This window comes from Myotis lucifugus, unplaced genomic scaffold, assembly GCF_000147115.1.
Source record: "Myotis lucifugus unplaced genomic scaffold, Myoluc2.0 scaffold_157, whole genome shotgun sequence".
In the NCBI taxonomy this organism is placed as follows: domain Eukaryota; kingdom Metazoa; phylum Chordata; class Mammalia; order Chiroptera; family Vespertilionidae; genus Myotis; species Myotis lucifugus.
The window spans coordinates 2,863,871-2,883,739 of record NW_005871205.1 but is presented as its reverse complement, the minus strand read 5'-3'; the positions used below and the strand labels follow the sequence as shown (position 1 = coordinate 2,883,739).

Genomic DNA, 19,869 nt, shown 5'->3' with positions numbered 1-19,869 from the left:
TAAAATAAAAAAAATCAATAAAAACATATCCTTGGATGAGAATTACAAAAAAGAAAAATGTTTTGCAGTGTTTATCATTTAAGACAACCTCAACTCTGTTGAAGTTGGCTTGTCAGCATCTCAAAGAATCTGTGAAAAATGGAATTTTCCTTGAATACCAAAAGTTGGGGACACAGAGTAGAAGTTTATAGCACAGATTTAAAAATGACTTGTGACTTTTCATCATGAGTGTAAAATGAAAGGACAAGAACTATTTTTATTCACAACCCAATCCATCAGCTAAAAGGAAAGCAGTCTTTGGAGAGAGAGAGACCTGGTTTTCCGAAGAGTCCAGCTGTGAGACCTAGCTTGCCATCAGCCTCCGACACTATCACTGAAGCGCAGACTCTCTTTCTGACTCGTTTACTTACCCCCTGGGGAGACAAAAGCAACGGAAAACTTTTCCTTTTTTAAAAACTACAAACAGAAGGAAGTGTGTTAGAAAAACTGTGGCTTCAGCTCAACCTGACCACGTCAGAGTCCAGCACTGAGCCCTGAAGGAATCCTGCTGGTCAGGCTAATTATCAGGGCAGTCCATTTCTCCTTCCCACTTTTCCTTATTCCAGATCAGGGCCTGAAAGTGGTAGTTGTCAAGAGTCCCTGGAGGCGTCTCATCAATGGAAAGCATACAGCAGCAATAGGATGGTACAGACACCAACAACACCACCCAGGATGAGTGAGTCTCGCCGCTTCCTAAGGTTGATTCGCTGGATCAGGCTGTTCACAGCAGGAAAACGATCTTTGGGAAATCTTTATTAAGGTCATATTTGGAAGCCTCTTTAGTGAAAAGTCACAGAAATCACAAAAACAGAGATCAGTAGAGTCCAGAAACAGTAAGTAATGGGAAGAGAATCACACTGAGGGAGTTGCGGCCTTTAACAAACACACAAACTGGAAATGCTCAGGGCCCAAACAAATTCCAGTCTCCTAGTACACGGCAGTACACAAATAAGAATAAAAAAATTAATAGAGAGAGGGGGAGAAGAAAATAATAATGACAGCTACAATGTATTAAGGGATTACTGCCAGGCTTCAGGTCAAGTTGGTCAGAAACAGAGGAACCCCACTGGGCATGGAGGCAAATGTACAGGCAGCTACCACCACCCCCCCCATTCCATCCCACCATTCCTTCTCTCTCCCTCCCGCCTCCTACACACAAACACACACACCCTCTCTCCGTCCCTTTCTATTCCTTCTCTATGGTGACTAAAAAGTTTTGCCGAGGATTTGAAGTGTGCCCTTCCTCTCCCCACAGGGTGGTAAGTTCCCCTGGATTTGGGCAATTGGTGGGAACTGACTCTAGGATCTGCATAATCAGGCACTGTTATTAAAATTTTATAATTTACTTTGTATCAGTAGGTAGGACATGGTAGGAAAGTGGGTTCAATTGCTCTAGTTGTTCAATTTCCAGAACATATAAAAAGAAAAGAAATTTTCAATTATAGAGGTTTTATAGCAGTTACAACTGTATTTTTCTTAGTATTTTAAAATATCTTCACACTCTTGTTTATATGTTATACAAATTACAGCCTATACTGTTTTGCATTTCTGGCAAATGCAAAAGGTGCGGGTGCATCTTTTGTTAGTAGAGGTATTACCTCAAGGTCAGGAAAACCACCACCAAGATCACCTAGGACACGAGAGGGGAGAGGGAACAATCTCTACTCCGGGTGAATCCTCACCGCATTCTCCTGTAACACAATGACTCCCAGCAAAGACTATCTTTGTATATTTAAATGTCCTACATAGGGTATGCTCAGGACCATGTTTTCTTCTAATCTTAAATTTCCCTGTGCATCTAGAATAGAGCTTTATATACTACAGGCATTAATGTTTTATGTTGTTTTTTTAGAGAGATGAAGGGAGGGCTGGAAGGAGGGGGGCAGAGAGGGTCGGGGGGAGAGGGAGAGAGAGAGAGAAACATCGATTGGTTTACCTTTTTTATGTGCCCCAACTGGGGACAGAACCTGCAACCTAGGTATGTGCCCTGACTGGGACTCGAACCTGCAACCTTTCGGTGTATTGGACAATGCTCCAACCAAATGAACCATACTGGCCAGGGCTTAATGTGTTTTTTTAATTAAATAATGAAGAAAGAACTATCTGCAGAAATAATTCTTAAAATGTAGATGGGCAGGAAGCATGAAGTAACAGGCAAAAACTTTTATAAGGTACAAGTCTAATTTAGAGCAAATGCTTAATCAATCTTTCCTTGCTTGGTAAAAACAGGATCAATAATCTCCTTTGAAAAAGTATCGAAATGTTGGAATTAGGAAACCCTGTCTATAGTGGACGTCTTTCTGTCCAGTTTACCTTTAGGGACCCTTCCCCCTCTCCCCTTGTATAATATTAAACAGTTCAGTCCGTGTGATAGGATGGAGCTGACCTTGTCCGCTAGCACCAGGTGTCCACACAACCTCAGGATGGGCCAGGAAGAACACTCCCTCCCAGGGCCAGTGACAGGTTACAAATAGGCGGGGACTCAGGCTGGGGGAACCACGGTCCTCTCGGGACACTGTCCACAGTGGTTAGAAAAGACACCCTTTTCCATGGGGATTTTGAACTGGTAGGAAGTGACTCTTACAGTCATCTCTATCACCCTGAGGGGAGAACCTGCCTGAAAATGAGGGTAACACACAGGAAAATAGAAATAATAGATGGAGTAGGTAGGGGGAACAGAGGGAGGAAAGGCAGATTCTTGATAATAAAATCTGAGGCCCTGAATCCAGCCATGCCATAAGCCAAATTCCACCCCTGAATTTCACACATATATGAATAAATTAATTCCCTCCTCTTCCCCCTTAAGTCAGCCTTAATTTGGTTTCTGTTACTACCTCTCTCTGGAGTCCTGACTCATACCCATTTTATTTGTTTTATTAACACACATCCTTTGGAATGATTGTAATTTGTGATAATGATAAAATGAGATAACATATAGAACAGTATTCTATAAAATGTATAGCTCTATATAAAATATGATTTGGGATGTGTGGTTTTAGAACAAAATTCACAAAAAACTGGAAAACATCAATACACTTCAGAATGTTATGTTCCCTAGGCAACTAAGGTATCAAATTAAAAGTGACTTTGAATTATCCAAGATGAGAAGATAGTAAACTTTTGAAAATTATATAGGTCCTTTCCCCTAGTAACTGGGGAAGGAAACTTTATCCCCTGATAGGCTTGATTTCTTAGAGAGTAAATAAAATGTTTCAGAAGTAGCAGGCTTATCAGTTTCCCCACTGGGTTTCTCAGAGATAACAGTAACACTAATTTAACTTCGGAAACTAAAGAATTAAAAAGGTAGAGGTCACTACAAACAAGCAGTGAATCTACCCTAGAGTTCAGCTTGTACATAAGTTACAGTGAAAATATTCTATAAGCAGTTACAACTCATCCATGCATGTCTGTCTCCTTCTTTCCCCTTCTAAGCATCTGCCACTGACTATTCTCCAAGCTGAAAAAAGAAAAAGCTTGTAACTTATGTTTAGGTAAGAGTAGTGTATACTGTGGAGTTCTAAAATGGATATGAGAACTTTTGAAAACTAAAATTTTGTGAACTGAAAATTCACATTTATAAGTTTTTTCTCAATCTAATGATCATAAACCTCTGGTGTGCCATATTTTAGAAATGGCGTACTTTCTGTGCAATATGCAAAAGTGCACTGAACAATATGCACTTTCACAAAACAGGAGTGAAGGGGACATTCATATTATGTCATTAGTGACGGTCTCTGCTGCTACTGATGATGGCAACTTGCTGGGGGGGTGAGAGGAAAGCACATTCAGACTCCCCCCTATAAGACCCACAGATTTCAAAGTTTCAAAAAGGATACTGGCCAAAGTGTTCATTTTGCTCTGAATTGACTTCAACATTCCTCTCTGTGAAGTCATATTTTCTTTTGTTGCCATAGCAATGCTGCAAGGGAGAAAACAAAAGAAGCGATTTAAATTGGCATTTAAGATGATCCTATTTGGGTCTATCATACCCTTAACAGTGAACAGAAAACTAAGGCGAACAATATCATCTTGAAAAGCACTGGGCAGGGCCCAGCCAGTGCAGCTCAGTGGTTGAGTGTTGACTTATGAACCAAGAGGTCATGGTTCGATTCCTGGTCAGGGCACATGCCCGGGTTGTGGCTCGATCCCCAGTGTGAGGCATGCAGGAGGCAGCTACTCAATGATTCCCTCTCACCATTGGTGTTTCTATCTCTCCCTCTCTGAGATCAATAAAAATATATTAAAAGGAAAAAAGAAAAAGAAAAGCACTGGGCTGGAAAATAAAAGATCACTTCCCAAGTCACCTTCCTACTGACCATTTTTAAATGACCACTACATCACCACTGCTATCCTCTGGGATCTTCTTGGGCAAGGAAGTGAGCCATTTCCTGTGTTTTTCCCCCACAAAGTAATAAATAACGTAAGACAGTAACAGACAAATCAAATATTACAAGAGCTTCTTAAAATGGTTGTAAAAAGGGCCAGTTACAATGTCCTTAATCAGGAAAACCTGTTGAGGGGGAAGTAGGCAATTACAATCATAAAAATAGAACCCAAAGTGTAACATATCACAAAACATTTATACAACCCAACCTCAATTTATGAAAAGATTATGTTCGACAAGTCTACTTGAGAACCAATCCAAGCAGATTGTACGACACACATGCAACATAATGCTGGATCTCTAAGCCAGGTGATAAAGGTCATTAAACAACTGAGAGAAGGGAAAAAGTCACTGTAGAGTACAGTTTCTTCCATGTGACTACTTTGACGTCGTTTAAAAAAGAATCTTAATATCTTTTTGCTATCACTGCCCCAAGATTATTAACTTTCAACAGTCTTATCTCCTTGCACATTAAAATCCTATAGGGCAGGTCAGCATCCATTTTCATATGCAACACACAGGGGAGTGTTTTAGATACTGACATTATAAAAAGCAATAGGAAATAATATCATGCATTTGAGTAATTCTGAAAATATGTGAAACATTAACGACAATAACAACAAAGCCTGTTGTTTCTGAAGAGATTCTGGGAAGATGGTGATCAGACCTCATCCCTGACCTCATCTCTGGCCCAATTACCACCCTGAGGGAATAAAAGAACAAAGGCAGACGTGTGGGGGAAGGTCCATCTGAGGTCCAAAGTTCTCTTGAGCTCTCCAAGGGAAGAAAGCCAGGGGTGCTACACTCTCCCGAGTGAAGGAAGAACCAGGGAACTCATGGCAGGGAAGACTAGATTGTTCTTTCAGCCTGAGCAGAGAACTAGGTTTCACTGCATTCTGAAGGGCCCAGACAGTGGAAAGATTAGGGCTGCAGCAATGGACTGAACCGCCCCAGTCCCTGCAGCTGGAAAAGGACTGGCACGTACAACCAGAGGCCTATAAGCAGGGAGCTCACAGTCTTCCAGCTAATGTGGTGCCACTGCCAGGAGGAAACACTGCTGGGCCATCTACCACCACCTGATATGTCACTGCTTTAGGGTCTCTAATAGCTGGATGTATCAGGGAGCTAACTGAACACATGTTTGGATAGGCAAGACCTAGTATTCTATTGAAGGAAAATGCTGGAGAGAGTACTCTAAGCAAATGACAAATGAATCAAAACTGAAATTTTAAGATTTGAGAAGGCAAAGAAGGAATAAAAGTGTGTAAGAAGATATATAGACAGATATCTGTTGAAGCATTATTTGGAATAGTAAAAGACAAACAAGAAATTTGGAACCAACACAGGAATGGTTTAGTAGATTATGGTATAACCATATTAAGAAATAATATTTGGTTATTAAAAAGAATGAGTTTGCCAAAACCGGTTTGGCTCAGTGGATAGAGCGTCGACCTGCAGACTGAAAGGTCCCAGGTTCGATTCTGGTCAACGGCATGTACCTGGGTTGCGGGCACATCCCCAGTAGGAGGTGTGCAGGAGGCAGCTGATCGATGTTTCTCTCATCAATGTTTCTAACTCTCTATCTCTCTCCCTTCCTCTCTGTAAAAAATCAATAAAAAAAAGAAAAAAAAGAATGAGTTTATAATATTTCTATTAACCTGGAGGGATGTTTATGATACACTAAATGATTAAAGTAAGCTACAGAATGTGTACAGTATGAGCTTTTTTTTTTTTTACTATATATTTTTATTGATTTCAGAGAGGAAGGAAGAGGGAGAGAGAGACAGAAACATCCATGATGAGAGAGAATCATGGATCGGCTGCCTCCTGCGAGTCCCCCACTGGGGATTGAGCCCACAACCCGGGCATGTGCCCCCTGACCAGAACCGAACCAGACCCTTCAGTTAGCAGGCAGACGCTCTATCCACAGAGCCAAACTGGCCAGGGCCTTTTTTTTTTAAAGAAACAAAACATTTTTGTGTGTATTTGTATGAAAGTAAGAAAGGTATTGGATACATAACCATCAGTTAATACAAGTTACTTTAGGGGGAAGGAATGGAGGGGCACTACTAGCAGATGAACCTTGTACATTTATAGAATTGTTTAAATGTTACCATTAGAACATTGCACTTTTATAACATGTAAATATCGAATAAAGAAAATTAGAGGAATTCCACCGAAGTGATCAAGAAATGTTAGTAACATTACCAGCACCAAATCTACTGTTATTCACCTCAGTACCACTAGGAGCTTTTCTCCAGAAAAGCTCAAGAATTAAGGGAACCAGGTACATCTGAAGACAGAAGTATGGAATAGGGCTAAGAATGGAAATTTGTACAGAGTTGTCAGAACCCTAAATTACCTTCCCAAACTATGCACTCAGATAACTGCCCCCAGTGTAGTAGACCTGACCTAGGAGGAAACCTGGAGACACGGACATGTGAAGTCCCCTGCGAAACCGCCAGCTCCCTTCCTGATTACCCACTGTGAGGCTACCACTCAACAAGTCCCCCCGCCACGCACACAGAATGAGCTTCCAATCACTGGATTGGAGCCTCACTCTTAAAAGAGCCAAGAATCACTAGACATTGGAGGAGAGCTTCTAACATAAAAGGCAGAGATCTAAATAAACAACCAGCAAACAGAAAAGTGAGTCTGAGGAAATAAGAGACAATAAAGGAAGCTCAGGAAACTTAAAATCAAATTATATTTAATGTCTTCAGAGAGATAAAAGAAGATTACCCATCCATGAAACATGTAAACATATAAATATATGTGTATGTATGTATCCATCCCTTAGGAAAGCTCATGTAAATTAAAAAAAAGAAAAGGAAATAAATATGCACACTAAGCTCATCATGGTGAGTTTAAAAACAAATAAAAACACAGGGGAAAAGGAATGGTCCCAAAAGCTTTCTGAGAAAACAGCTTATCACATACAAAGGATTAGAAATTTTAATTGGCATTGGACTTAAAAAGCAATACTGGAAACAATGCCTTAAAAATTTCAAAATGATCTCCAATCTAGAATTCTATTCCTTATCTAAATTATGAACCAGAATATGGGTAGAATAAAGACTTTTTAGATGTGGGTGCGGGAAGTCCAAAAAACTTACCTCCTGCTCTTTCTCAGGAAGCTGCTACTAAAGAACATGGTCCCGCATAGTGAGGGAACAAACTAAGAAGGTGGAAGACACTAAATCCAAGAAAAAGTTGATCTGATAAAGATTAGTTTAGGATAATGATAAAAAGGACATCCCAGTATCAAAATAGTATGAACAGGCTCAGAGAATAATCAGTCAAAAGATGAGAAGAGAAAGGCCCTGGCCAGGTGGCTCAGTTGGTTGGAGCATCATCCCATACACCGAAAGGCTGTGGGGGTTCGTATCCCTAGACAGGGTGCGTATGGGAGCAACTGATCTCTCTCTCAAAATCAGTAAAAACATATCCTCAGGTGAGGATTAAAAAAGAATTAGAGCAGACGGAAGCAGGCAATTAGAACATACTGAATTTTAGATAAAAAAAAAAAAGAGCACAAAAAGAGTCAAACTAATAATAATGTCATTATTTCTTATTCATAATTTTTCAGTTTAAATGTGCTCTATGACAGCATATGGTACATTTAAATGTGGCTGTTTTAAAATGAATTTACTTTACAAAGTATTTAAAAATTGATATTATGTATGATCTTGTATAAAGAATTCAGAACCGGGCTGAGTAATCTGACACCAATCTTTGAATCATATATGTCTCTGTTTTTTAAAACTGGGACTATCACTGACTCCTGTGCACTCTGACTCAGAAGTAGATAGAGAAGATTAAAAAATAATTTCTGCAAAGTACTTTGTATTCCTTGGAGAATGGATATTATCAACATACATTATGTTATTGTCTTGTTGAATATGCATGATTTCCAGTACCACACAAAGTATATCTAGACATACTTTCCCATCTCGTAACATCATTTGGAGTCAAGCTGAGTGGAATCTAGGCTGTTATTTCAAGGGTCAAATACTAAGAGGCAAACATAAGCTCCAAATAATATATAATGCTTTTAAAATAATAAATCATTGATGTGCTTACTGGAACTTCAACTTTCTTACCTGTTTTGTGAACTACGCAGACACTAGAGAATAAAGAGTGAGGCTAAAAAAATAGTATAAATTAATCAGAAAAATCAACCTAGCTAAAAGAGCCTGGGCATCACATGTCTCTTACAAGGGAAAGATACAATATAAAAATACACTACAATCTAATTAAATTCACATCTTTAAGGAGGATGAATTAACTTTAGTTACAAAGCTAACCACATCTGTTCATTTGTGTGCAAACAAAAAAAAAAACACAATAAAATAAAAAAAGTATTCCTACCTTATTGTCTCTTCTATCAGACGATCTGAGCTGTAACAAAAAATTCAAATTCTAGAATTATTAAAAGCACATTTAAAACTTGTATTTAATTTTTCTACATTTTCTAGGTATGTTAACTTTCCAACCATTTATTAAACAAAATACCCAGACTTTTGGAAGCATCTGAAGAATATTCTGAACTCTAAAATAAATTTAATTTATATATATGTAAATATCTAATAAAGATAATTTTCATCTTACTTTTATTTGTTGGCTTAAATCTATTTCTTCCACAGAGAAACTTGAAATCAGAACAGTTTTAATGTGAGCATAAATAAATGAAACGTCTTTAATTTAGATAGATCAAAGTTGTCACTACTGTCTATTCTAAGCTTAAGAATTACAACCAACTTGTTGAGACAGGATAGGTAAATACAGTTCTGATGCCAATAAGTAATAATTATTTACACCTTAAAGTTCCTTCCTTTCTTGGGAAACTAAACCAAATCTCAGTTTATCATACTTTAGAATCTGAATAAAGAAACAAAGTGCTCCTTCAATCTGTAAATGTTCGCCTTTATGAATCACACACTGCAAAGAAAGAAACCCCCCCAAAAAGCCATTTTAGGGAGGAATTTATAGGTAGCTAAATTTGGTAAAGGGGCAGCTTTACAACAGAAAGTAGGAAAATAACTCCAGATATCTGTATCCATTTGGCATAATGCATGATACACAGTAGGCATGCAAATAAATACTTGCATATTTTTTTCTAAATACTTCTTTCCAAAAGAATTTCTAAATAAAATAAAACAAAAACTAAGCCAGAGATATGGACAACAGATTGGTGGTTACCAGAGGAGAGGGGTTGGGGTGAGGTGAAATGGCTAATGGGGGTCAAATATATGGAGATGGATGGGAACCAGACTTTGGTGGTGAGCAAGCTATAGTATATACAGATATTAAATTATAATGTAACCCAGTCCTAGCCAGTCTGGCTTAATGGATTGAATGTCGGCCTGTGGACTGAAGGGTCCCGGGTTTGATACCGGTCAAGGGCACATGCCCGGTTGCAGGCTTAATCACCAGTAGAGGGCGTGCAGGAGACAGCTGATCAATGATTCTCTTTCATTGTTGATGTTTCTATCTCCCTCTCCCTTCCTTTCTGAAATCAATAAAAGTATATTTTTAAAAATAATGTAACCCTGAAAGTTATATAACTGTCACCTCAAAAATAAATAAATTCTACATTCATTCTATAAACCAATAGGTTGAAGTTTCATTATAAAATTCTGGACCAGGAAATCTAATTTACTGCATGAATCAGGGAACAAATATGAACTTCAAAAAAAGTCATAAATATCTTATATAAATCCTATGAATAAGAATTTCAAAAATTACAAAGATGGTGGAAAAATTAAAGGCCAGGCGGTGTGGCTTTTGAATGCTGGCTCTACCACTTACTAGCTATCTGATATCAAGCCAGTTACTATGTGCCTCAGTTTTCTCACCTGTAAAATGGGAATGATCATAAGACCTACTTGTTAAGAGGATTAAAGAAATATATATATATATATACATACATACATACATACAATGATTAGAACAGTATCTGGTACATAGTAAGTGCTAAGTACTTTTTGCTGTTACTACAGTAGTTTCTCAATAACTACAGACTAATTTTAATCTAAGCATACGGTTGATATAAATTTTCACATAAACCCATTGTTCTGGTGGAATCTACTAATTATAAAGTATGCATTTATTTTATTAAGAAATGCATATGGACGTGCCCCTGAAGGGTACTGTGTCAGACATGGGTTACAAAGATAAGACACTAACCTCCAGAGGTCTTACAATGGAGATAGATAACACATATGCCTTTCCCTTCCCTCTCATCTAGTAACCTCCAGATCATTGGAGGGTCTCTTCATTCCAAATTTTATCATCATTCTAGACCAGCCATGGGCAAACTACAGCCCGCGGGCCGGATCCGGCCCGTTTGAAATGAATAAAACTAAAAAAAAAAAAAAAGACCGTACCATTTTATGTAATGATGTTTACTTTGAATTTATATTAGTTCACACAAACACTCCATCCATGCTTTTGTTCCGGCCCTCCGGTCCAGTTTAAGAACCCATTGTGGCCCTCGAGTCAAAAAGTTTGCCTACCCCTGTTCTAGACTATTTAAATAGCCACAGAAAACAGACTCTCCATATCCTAAACTCATAGTTCCTTGATCTCTTTTATGCCAATGAATGAACATGATTGCCCCTATAATTTCTTTAGCCTTCCTCAGATTTAGTAACTTCTCTCCTTTCCCACAATTATTCAATTTTTATCATAATAACTAGGTAAAGGGGTCCTCAAAAGGTCTTGAGACAAATAAAATTAACTTAGTAATCATTATTTCCAAATTTGAAAACAGAATCAGCAATATATAAAAAGAATTCGATACCATGACTAGGTTTTATCCCAAGGATAAAAGGCTGGTTCAATATTTAAGATCAATCCATGTAATCTACCTATTAACAAGCTAAAAAGCATTTGACAAAATCCAACACCCATTCATGAAAAAAATTCTCAAAAAATGGGAAGGGGTACATCCTCAGCTTGATAGAGAGCATCCACAAAAACATATAGCTAGCATTATAATTAATAGTAAAAGACTAAACATTTTCCCCCTAGGGAAGGGCAATGAAGCCCAAACTCACCACTTTTATTCAACACTATACTGGAAGTTCTAGCCAATGCAATAAAGCAAGAAAAGGAAATAAAAGGCATACAGATTGGAAAGGAAGAAATAAAACAGATGACTAGATTGCCTATATAGAAAATCCAAGGGGGGGGTCAATTGGGGGAAAAGGAGACTTATAATTATCCATCTAAAAAAAAAAAAAAGAAAATCCCAAATCTATATAAAATTTCCTACAACTAAAAAGTGAGTTAAACAAGGTCAGAGGATACAAACATGTATATTTCTATATATAGATAGTCCCTGACTTCTGATGGTTTGACTTAAGACTTTTCTTTTTTAAAAAAATATATTTTATTGATTTTTTACAGAGGAAGGGAGAGGGATAGAGAGTTAGAAACATCCATAAGAGAGAAACATCGATCAGTTGCCTCCTGCACACCCCCCACCAGGAATGTGCCCACAACCAAGGTACATGCCCTTGACCGGAATCGAACCTGGGACCCTTCAGTCCTCAAGCTGACGCTCTATCCACTGAGCCAAACTGGTTAGGGCTGACTTATGACTTTTCATCTTTTTTTAAAATCCTCACCTGATGATATTTTCCCATTGATTTTTAGGGAGAGGGAAAGACAGAGAGAAATATTGATGTGAGAGAAACGCATCAATTGGTTGCCTCCTGCATGAGCCCCGACCAGAGCCTGGGCCAGGGAGGAGCCTGAAACAGAAGTACGTGCTCTTGACCAGAATTGAACCGGGGACCCTTCAGTCCACAGGCCCACACTGTTTCCACTGAGCCAAACCCAGTTAGGGCAATTTTTCATCTTTACAATGGTGAGAAAGTGATATGCATTCAAAAGAAACCAGCTGGGCTAAGCTATGATGTTCAGTAGGTTAGATGTATTAAATGCATTTTCAACTTAGGACATTTTCAATTTATGATGGGTTTATTGGGACATAATCCCATTGTACGTCATGAAGCATCTGTACTAGCAATAAACATGTAGACACTAAAGTTAAAATACAATACCATTTAATTGTTCAAAAAAGAAATACTTAGGTGTAAATCTAACAAAACCCATATAGAAATTGTATGCTGAAAACTACAAAATGGTGATGAAATCAAAGAATATCTAAGTAAATGAAGAGACATACTATGTTCACAGATTGGAAGATTCAACAAAGATGTCAATTCTCCCCAAATTGATATACAGGCTTAAGACAATTAGTTAAAAAATAAACTCATTATATTTGTTTTCAAAGACAATGTTCCTGAAGACGTGAGGTTGAAATGGCCACTAAGGAGTAACTTTCTGTGTTACATAAGAAAGAAAATTCTTTGATGTTGTTTGTGGTCACAGATATAACCCTTGCTTTATGTAATGAGTACTTTTCTTAAAAGGTATGCTTTCTGAAAATGACCATTTTAGATCATATTTTAAATGTAATAAGACTATTCTACTTACATGAATCAAATTAAAAATCTTATAAAGCAAATATACATGCCTCCATTTATTTTTCATTTTTTGTATAAAACTAGATTTTCAGTAATGTTATCTTTAATCCATTTTTATTTTATTGACTTGAGAGAGAGAGAGAGAGAGAGAGAGAGAGGAAGGGGGAAGAGAGAGAGAGAGAGAATGAGAAACATCAATCAGTTGCCTCCACACGCACCCCGACCGGAGATCAAACCAGCAACATGGGTATCTGCCCTGACTTAGAACTGAACCCGCCACCTCTTGATGTATGGGATGATGCTCCAACCAACTTAGTTTATATAAGTAGCATAGACAGAGGAAGGCCAGTGATTTGATGTATTAAACATTCTTCTCAGACTGCCCAAAGTCTACACTTTCTTTTGTCCTTATTTGGCTAAGATCCCAACTAAGTAAACACCATTCATTAAAATCATCCTGGATATTGTGGATACAATTCAACAACAGAGGAGCTGCATAAAAATGGCATAATCAAGTAAAAATGGAATTTAAAACTGCTTTCCTTTGGGGCATAAAATATAATCAAGTGAAATTACCCTTCTTAAACAAGTACTCCGTAACAGCCCAGAAGCATTCCAGAAAGTCATCTAGAGTCTGCAATTAAGCAACAAATTTGTTTCTTTCCAGACCAATTTAAACTAGCTAAAAACCATGAACTAAATTTCATCATCAATTATGATACCGAGCCACATTTAAATAATTCTTTTAAAAAATAATTCATTTTCCTAATGTACACTGCAAACAGCACACATTTCAAGAACAAAAATGGGATTTCAAGCCTTTATTTTAAAGTAACTTAAACCAACAAAATGTTAGAACTTGGCAAAATCAGTTAGATAACATCCAATTGGAATCTTCTTTTAAAACTTAAGAGTAGGTGGATAAATAAATAACAAGTAAATGTGTAAGCAAGTAAATGAGAAAACAAGGAAGCAAGTACATAATAAAAATTTTAAATTGGTCCCTTTGTAAATTGCAATTGATGAGGTTATCATCAACCAATCAGATCATTTACAACAAGCATTATGGTGATACAGTCTTTCACTTACAGTTAACCAGAGACACCCATAAGGTCTGTTAACTGAATACAATTAAACTGCAGTAGAATACAAAAATTTGTTTTAGTGCTAACACATTTTTATTTTACAGATATTTGGAAAATACAGAAAAACAAAGATAAAAGTAGAAATCTAGCACCATTTGTTGGAAAGACTATATTTTTCCAATTAATTCCCTTTGCTTCTCTGTCAAAGATCAGCTGACTTTGTGTGGGTCCATTTCTGAGCTCTCTATTCTGTCGACTGATCTATTTGTGTCTTCTTTCAACAATGCCACACTGTCTTGATTACATACAGCATAGAAGGAACAGGAAATCAAGTCTAAGTAGGGAAGAAGTTTTTGTTTCTTTTTTTCCCCCTCTGCAAAGTTTTTTAACCAAACATTTTGGTGCAAATCAATTTTTTTAATGTCAACAAATTTGTTCAACTATAGCAGAAAGCTTACGAAAGAATATGGGGCAATCACAGTTGCCATTTGTTGTTCTTTAGATAAATGGTAAAGAAATTATTAAAATCCTTAAAAACTACCTGAATCATAAAGAATCTATGAAACATTAAGAATTCTCTAATTTGTTTCTGAAACTTCTAAAAAAATAACTTGTATATCAATAGAAGCTAACCTGCTTACAGAAATAAAAATGGAACTATATTTTTCATTATATGTATGTTTCTTTCACATACTTGTAACTCAGAAAACCATTTTTTAATTAATCATAGACACTCAATATTATCAATCATGACATTCATGAAACTATAAAGAATAACATAATTACTCTTATGCCCTAGAACCTGAGTTTCAATACAGGTTCAAGCACTTGGCTGCAGGAACTTGCCTCATAGAGTTGTCCTGAGGCTCAAAAGAGATAATGTTAACAAAAGTATCTTGTAAACTGTATAAGCCTACGGATATATGGTTGACATAGATTAAAGCACTTTTATGTCTCATAGTCTCTCTTGCTCTGCAATCCTCTTTCCCGATTCTCAAAATAAATTGCTTATATTTCAAAGTCCAGCTCAAAAGTTACATCCTTTGTCAAACCTTCCCCATCCCATCTGCACATCTAGGCAGAACTAATTCCTCTTTATAATATTATGTTTTCATGGCTCTTTGCTCTTCATCAACTCATTCAAGAACATAACAAGCATTTAAAATATGTCAGACATTGTAATATGTGCTGGAGGAAAATTTAGCAAAATTTAAGTTTTTACATTATCTCATTTAATGCTTTTTATATAGTATTTCACAGGATATCATAATTATGTTTATTATTTCTCTAACCAGAATGAATTCCCATGGGGTAGAGACTGAGTCTGATTCATCTTTGATTCCCTAGAGTCTAGTACAATACCTAGCACACAGGAGACACTCAAATACTTAATAAATGAATCAATATATGAGGCACTTGTTGGAATAATAAAACAGCAATCAGAGTTAACAGTGAAATAATCCTTATAAATTTCAATAGGATATATACAGTAGTGCCCACTTACCCATGGTTTCACCTTCTGCAGTTTTAGTTACCCATGGTCTGAAAATATTACATGGAAAATTCCAGAAATACACAATTCATAAGTTGCATGCTGTCTGAGTAGCATGATGAAATCTTACATCGTTCCACTCTGCCCCACCTGGGATGTGAATTATCCCTTTATCCAGTGTATCCACCCTGTATATGCTACCCACCTGTTAATCTCTCAGTAGCCATTTCGGTTATCAGATCAACTGTCATGGTATCGCAGTGCTAGTGTTCAAGGAACCCTTATTTTACTTAATAATGGCCCCAAAGTTCAATAGTAGTAATGCTGGCAATTTGGATATGCCAAAGAGAAGGTGTGAAGTGCTTTAAGAGAAAATGCAGAAGTTCTCAACTTAAAGGGAAAGAAAATAATTGTATGCTGAAGTTGCTAATACCTATGGTAAGAACAAATCTTCTGTTTGTAAAATTGTGAAGAAGGAAAAAAGAAATCCATGCTGGTTTTGCTGTTGCACTTCAAAACTGAAAAAATTACAGCCACATGATAAGTGTTTCGTTAAGATGAAAAGGGCATTAAATTCATGGGTGGAAGATATGAATAGAAAAGTTGTTGGCAACGGATGGCAATGTGTTGTACCAGAAACTATTGAGCCTATACAAAGACTTCAGCAAGGCATCCCTAAAATGAGTGACTACAAATAACTATATATACATTGATTTGAGAGAGGAAGGGAGGGGGAGAGAAAGACAGAAACATCAATGATGAGAGATAATGATTGATCAGCTGCCTCCTGCACGCCCCACACTGAGAACTGAGCCCACAACCCGGGCATGTGCCCTGACCAGGAACTGAACCACAACCTCCTGGTTCATAGTCAATGCTCGGCCACTGAGCCACATCAACCTGGCGACAACACATAACTTTTATTATGGTACTAGAGGCCCGATGCACGAAATTCGTGCAAGAGTATGCCTTCCTTCCCCCAGCTGCCGGCACCGGCTTCCCTCCGGCCGCTGGCAGGCACCCAGGACCCAGGCTTCCCTCACAGCCCCGGCTTCGTCTGGAAGGACATTCAGTCTAATTAGCATAGTATGCTTCTATTATTATAGATATTGTTATAACTGTTCTATTTTATTAGTAGTTATTGTTGATCTCTCACTGGGCCTAATTTAGAAATTAAACTTGATTATAGGTATGTATGTGTAGAAAAAAACATAGTATATATAAAGTTCGGTACTATCCAAAGGCGTCTTGGAACACATCCGTCATGGATAATACATCTGGGGAGCGAAAATTCCTCACTATAGCAGAGCACCTGCAACTCAAATTTTACTGTTTAACAAAGCCATGTACCAATTGAAGATGAATTTAATTTCACTAACAGCTCCAAGGAAAGGAAAATGAATTCTGTAGAAAAGCTCCTAACTATGTCATTCCTACTCTGTAAAACTAGACACTATCTAGTGAACATAAAAATAAGCAAAGTATGTTCAGAATAATATTAATTTGTTTTGCCATTTATTTCAAAAGGCAGACAACTGCATCATGTGAGACAAATGGAGCTCTGATATGTAATTTTAAAATATTCCACAAATGGAATGATAGATATATAGTGAAATAATAATCAAATGCTACCAGTTCTTATAGGCTAAAAATTCAATTCTCTATTACACAAATGACCCCTGACATACATAAGGGACCTATCTGAAGATCTTTGCATATTCCCAAGTTTATGGTTACTACTACTATTATATATAGTTTCTTCCATTAACTTTCCATTTTTCTACTTAAGAGCATTGCTTTCTTAGGATCACCTCACTATCATTACCTTTATTTCTGTTTTCTCCTTGGGGTAATGTTTCACAAAGAAACAAAGTATATGTATGCGTATGTATAAACCATACGCAAGTTACCAAGTAAATAACAACAAGCAGCTAGAAGCGAGGCTGAAGTATAAGCACTGTTGTCCAGATAGAGTAGATGTACTCATTAGCCAAATGACTTCCCCAACGCCAGCTTCACAATGCATAACATTCAAGTTTGTATCTTAAAACTATACACCATGAACCCCTAGGGTTCGTTAATAGTTAAGAAAGCTAAAGTCCAATCTTGAATGCTGAGAGTCTACTATGTTATCCATTCACAGATGTTATAATACAACCAGTGTTTAACTGAATCATATATTTATTAAATAGTATACAAGGTGGGGGCAAAAGTAGGCTTACAGTTGTTCGTAAGGAAAATAATATAATAATCCTATATAATAAAAGGCCAGGGACCATTAAGCATAACGACCGGAACGACCGCTTGACCAGTTGCCATGAGGTGCATTGACCACCTCTCGGCCCCTGCCCCCGGCCCGCGAGTGGCGGCAGGCAGGGCAGTGAGCGGCGCCAAGTGGCAGCGAACTACCTGCACACAATTTCGTGCACTGGGCATCTAGTTACTAAATAATAATACAAGAATAAACTGTGTTTTGCCTACTCATAACTGTAAACCTACTTTACCCCACCCTGTACATACAACCATACACAAAATTTTGGGATAAAAATCACTGCTTCTAAAGGTCACTAAATTATGGTTATCATATGTCTCATACTTTTAAATATGGTCATGATCTGTTAATACAATTAGAATTTCATTTCAAGAAGATTATTCTGGCATCAAAAGTATTTCAAATTCTATCTAAGAAATGTAAACTGATAGTGCATACACAATAAAAGGTTTTCTCCTTTAGTGTTTGCTTTTCTTACTTTGATAACCCTCATTAAGTTCTACTTTACATAGACTCTGGAGGCCTGGTGGGGTCCCTCGGCCTGGCCTGTGGGGATCAGTGGACCTCCGTGCAGTGGCAGCCTGGCCTTACCTGCCAGCTTGTCAGGCTTCAGCCAGCTGTCTGCATCGATCATCCACTCCTCCCGCCCCGCTGCGCCTACCGCAGCCGCTAGGGTGCACAGGTGGAGTGTCCATGGGAGAGGCTCGTGCCCCAGGCAGCTGCGCTCGCCAGCCATGAGCCCAGCTTCTAGCGCCTGTCTGTCAGCTGAGCGGCACTCCCACTGTAGGAGCACACTCACCACAAGGAGGCAGGTCATGCATTGAGCATCTGCCCCCTGGTGGTCAGTGCGCGTCACAGTACCAGCAGGTCATCTGATCGCTTAGGCTTTTATATATACAGAAGACTAGAGGCCTGATGCATGAAATTCGTGCAAGAGTAGGCCTTCCTTCCCCTGGCTGCTGGCACCAGCTTCCCTCTGGCACCGGGAACCCGGGCATCCCTCCGGCCACTGGCAGGGACCCGGGACCTAGGCTTTCCTCATAGCCCTGGCTTCATCCAGAAGGTCATCAGAAGGATGTCCGGTCTAATTAGCATATTATGCTTTTATTATTATAGAAGCCTCACAGGTTGCAAAGCCGTTTACATCCATTAACTTAGCAAGTCTGTGAAGTACATACTATAGAATCATCTTTGAGAGGCAGAGCAATATTGCAGAAGCAACACAATCAGAGGACCTGAGTTTGAATCTATTAGTCATATGACCTCAGGGAAACTCAGCTAAAAAAAAAAATCACAAAACAAAAAGTAAAACCATTAATGTTTTTCAAATGCTACCTAAAAGATTTCTTCAACTATAATGTTGAATCACTCACATAACAAGGCTGAATTAAAAAATTTCAAAATGTCAATAGTCTAAACATAGCTTAACACATGACATTAAAAAACTGTCAGCAGAAAAAAGGTAAGCCTCCAACTGAAAATATAATAATTCTTTATTCATTCATGGACATATTTATACCTAAGTGTACAATTATAATACAAATGTATGTGCAAATCTCAGATGATAACTCAAGTATATCTGCTAAGTAGTCAATGAAATGAAAACAAAAGAAATTCTCAAATACCATCATTGAGCCTATATTTAAATATACACTGCTTTATACAACAGTATGGTATTTAAAAAGCCATATGAAACAATTCTTTACATTTTTAGAGTAATTTTAATTTTGTAAAATGCTAACTCTTAAGTCATTCTCCCTTAAAATTTTGTAACACAGGCAATAGCTACGATCCTATTTTAAATCTGGAAAAAAAAAACAGAAAGAGGTCAGGTCATTGGGTTTTCAGAGAAGGGAAATGCAACTGGTCTTTCAAGTCTAAATAGTATTATGCCACAATGGTTCCCGAATAAAAGAAAAATAAAAAATTAAAGAAGCAAATCACAGGGAATGCAGTATGATGAGACATATCAATCCACAGGTTAGGAAATGTGGATTGAATAAGAGCTATGTTATAAATAATTATGAGACCTTGGCCTATATCCACTTTGAATCTTGTTTTCTTATCTGTAAGAGAGATGCTTACCAAAGACTTTTATT

At 37.6% G+C, this 19,869-nt stretch overlaps 1 protein-coding gene across 4 annotated transcripts in view; it reads right to left on the bottom strand.

Annotated features, from left to right (window-relative positions):
* Positions 1 to 225: 225 nt before the first annotated feature.
* The window catches only part of GOSR1 (golgi SNAP receptor complex member 1), a 37,964-nt gene continuing 18,320 nt past the window's right edge, over positions 226 to 19,869 (bottom strand). For 2 of the 4 annotated variants that reach the window (XM_006095557.3, XM_006095558.3), the window contains exons 7-9: positions 8,795 to 8,824; positions 3,876 to 3,958; positions 226 to 778 (exon numbers count right to left, since the gene is read on the bottom strand). In XM_006095557.3, coding sequence (XP_006095619.1) covers positions 654 to 778; positions 3,876 to 3,958; positions 8,795 to 8,824 — 238 coding nt within the window. In that variant the 3' untranslated portion in view covers positions 226 to 653. Of the gene's footprint in view, positions 817 to 3,875; positions 3,959 to 8,794; positions 8,825 to 19,869 lie in introns of all 4 variants that reach the window. The other 2 variants (XM_023759487.1, XM_023759488.1) reach the window with 2 other exon arrangements.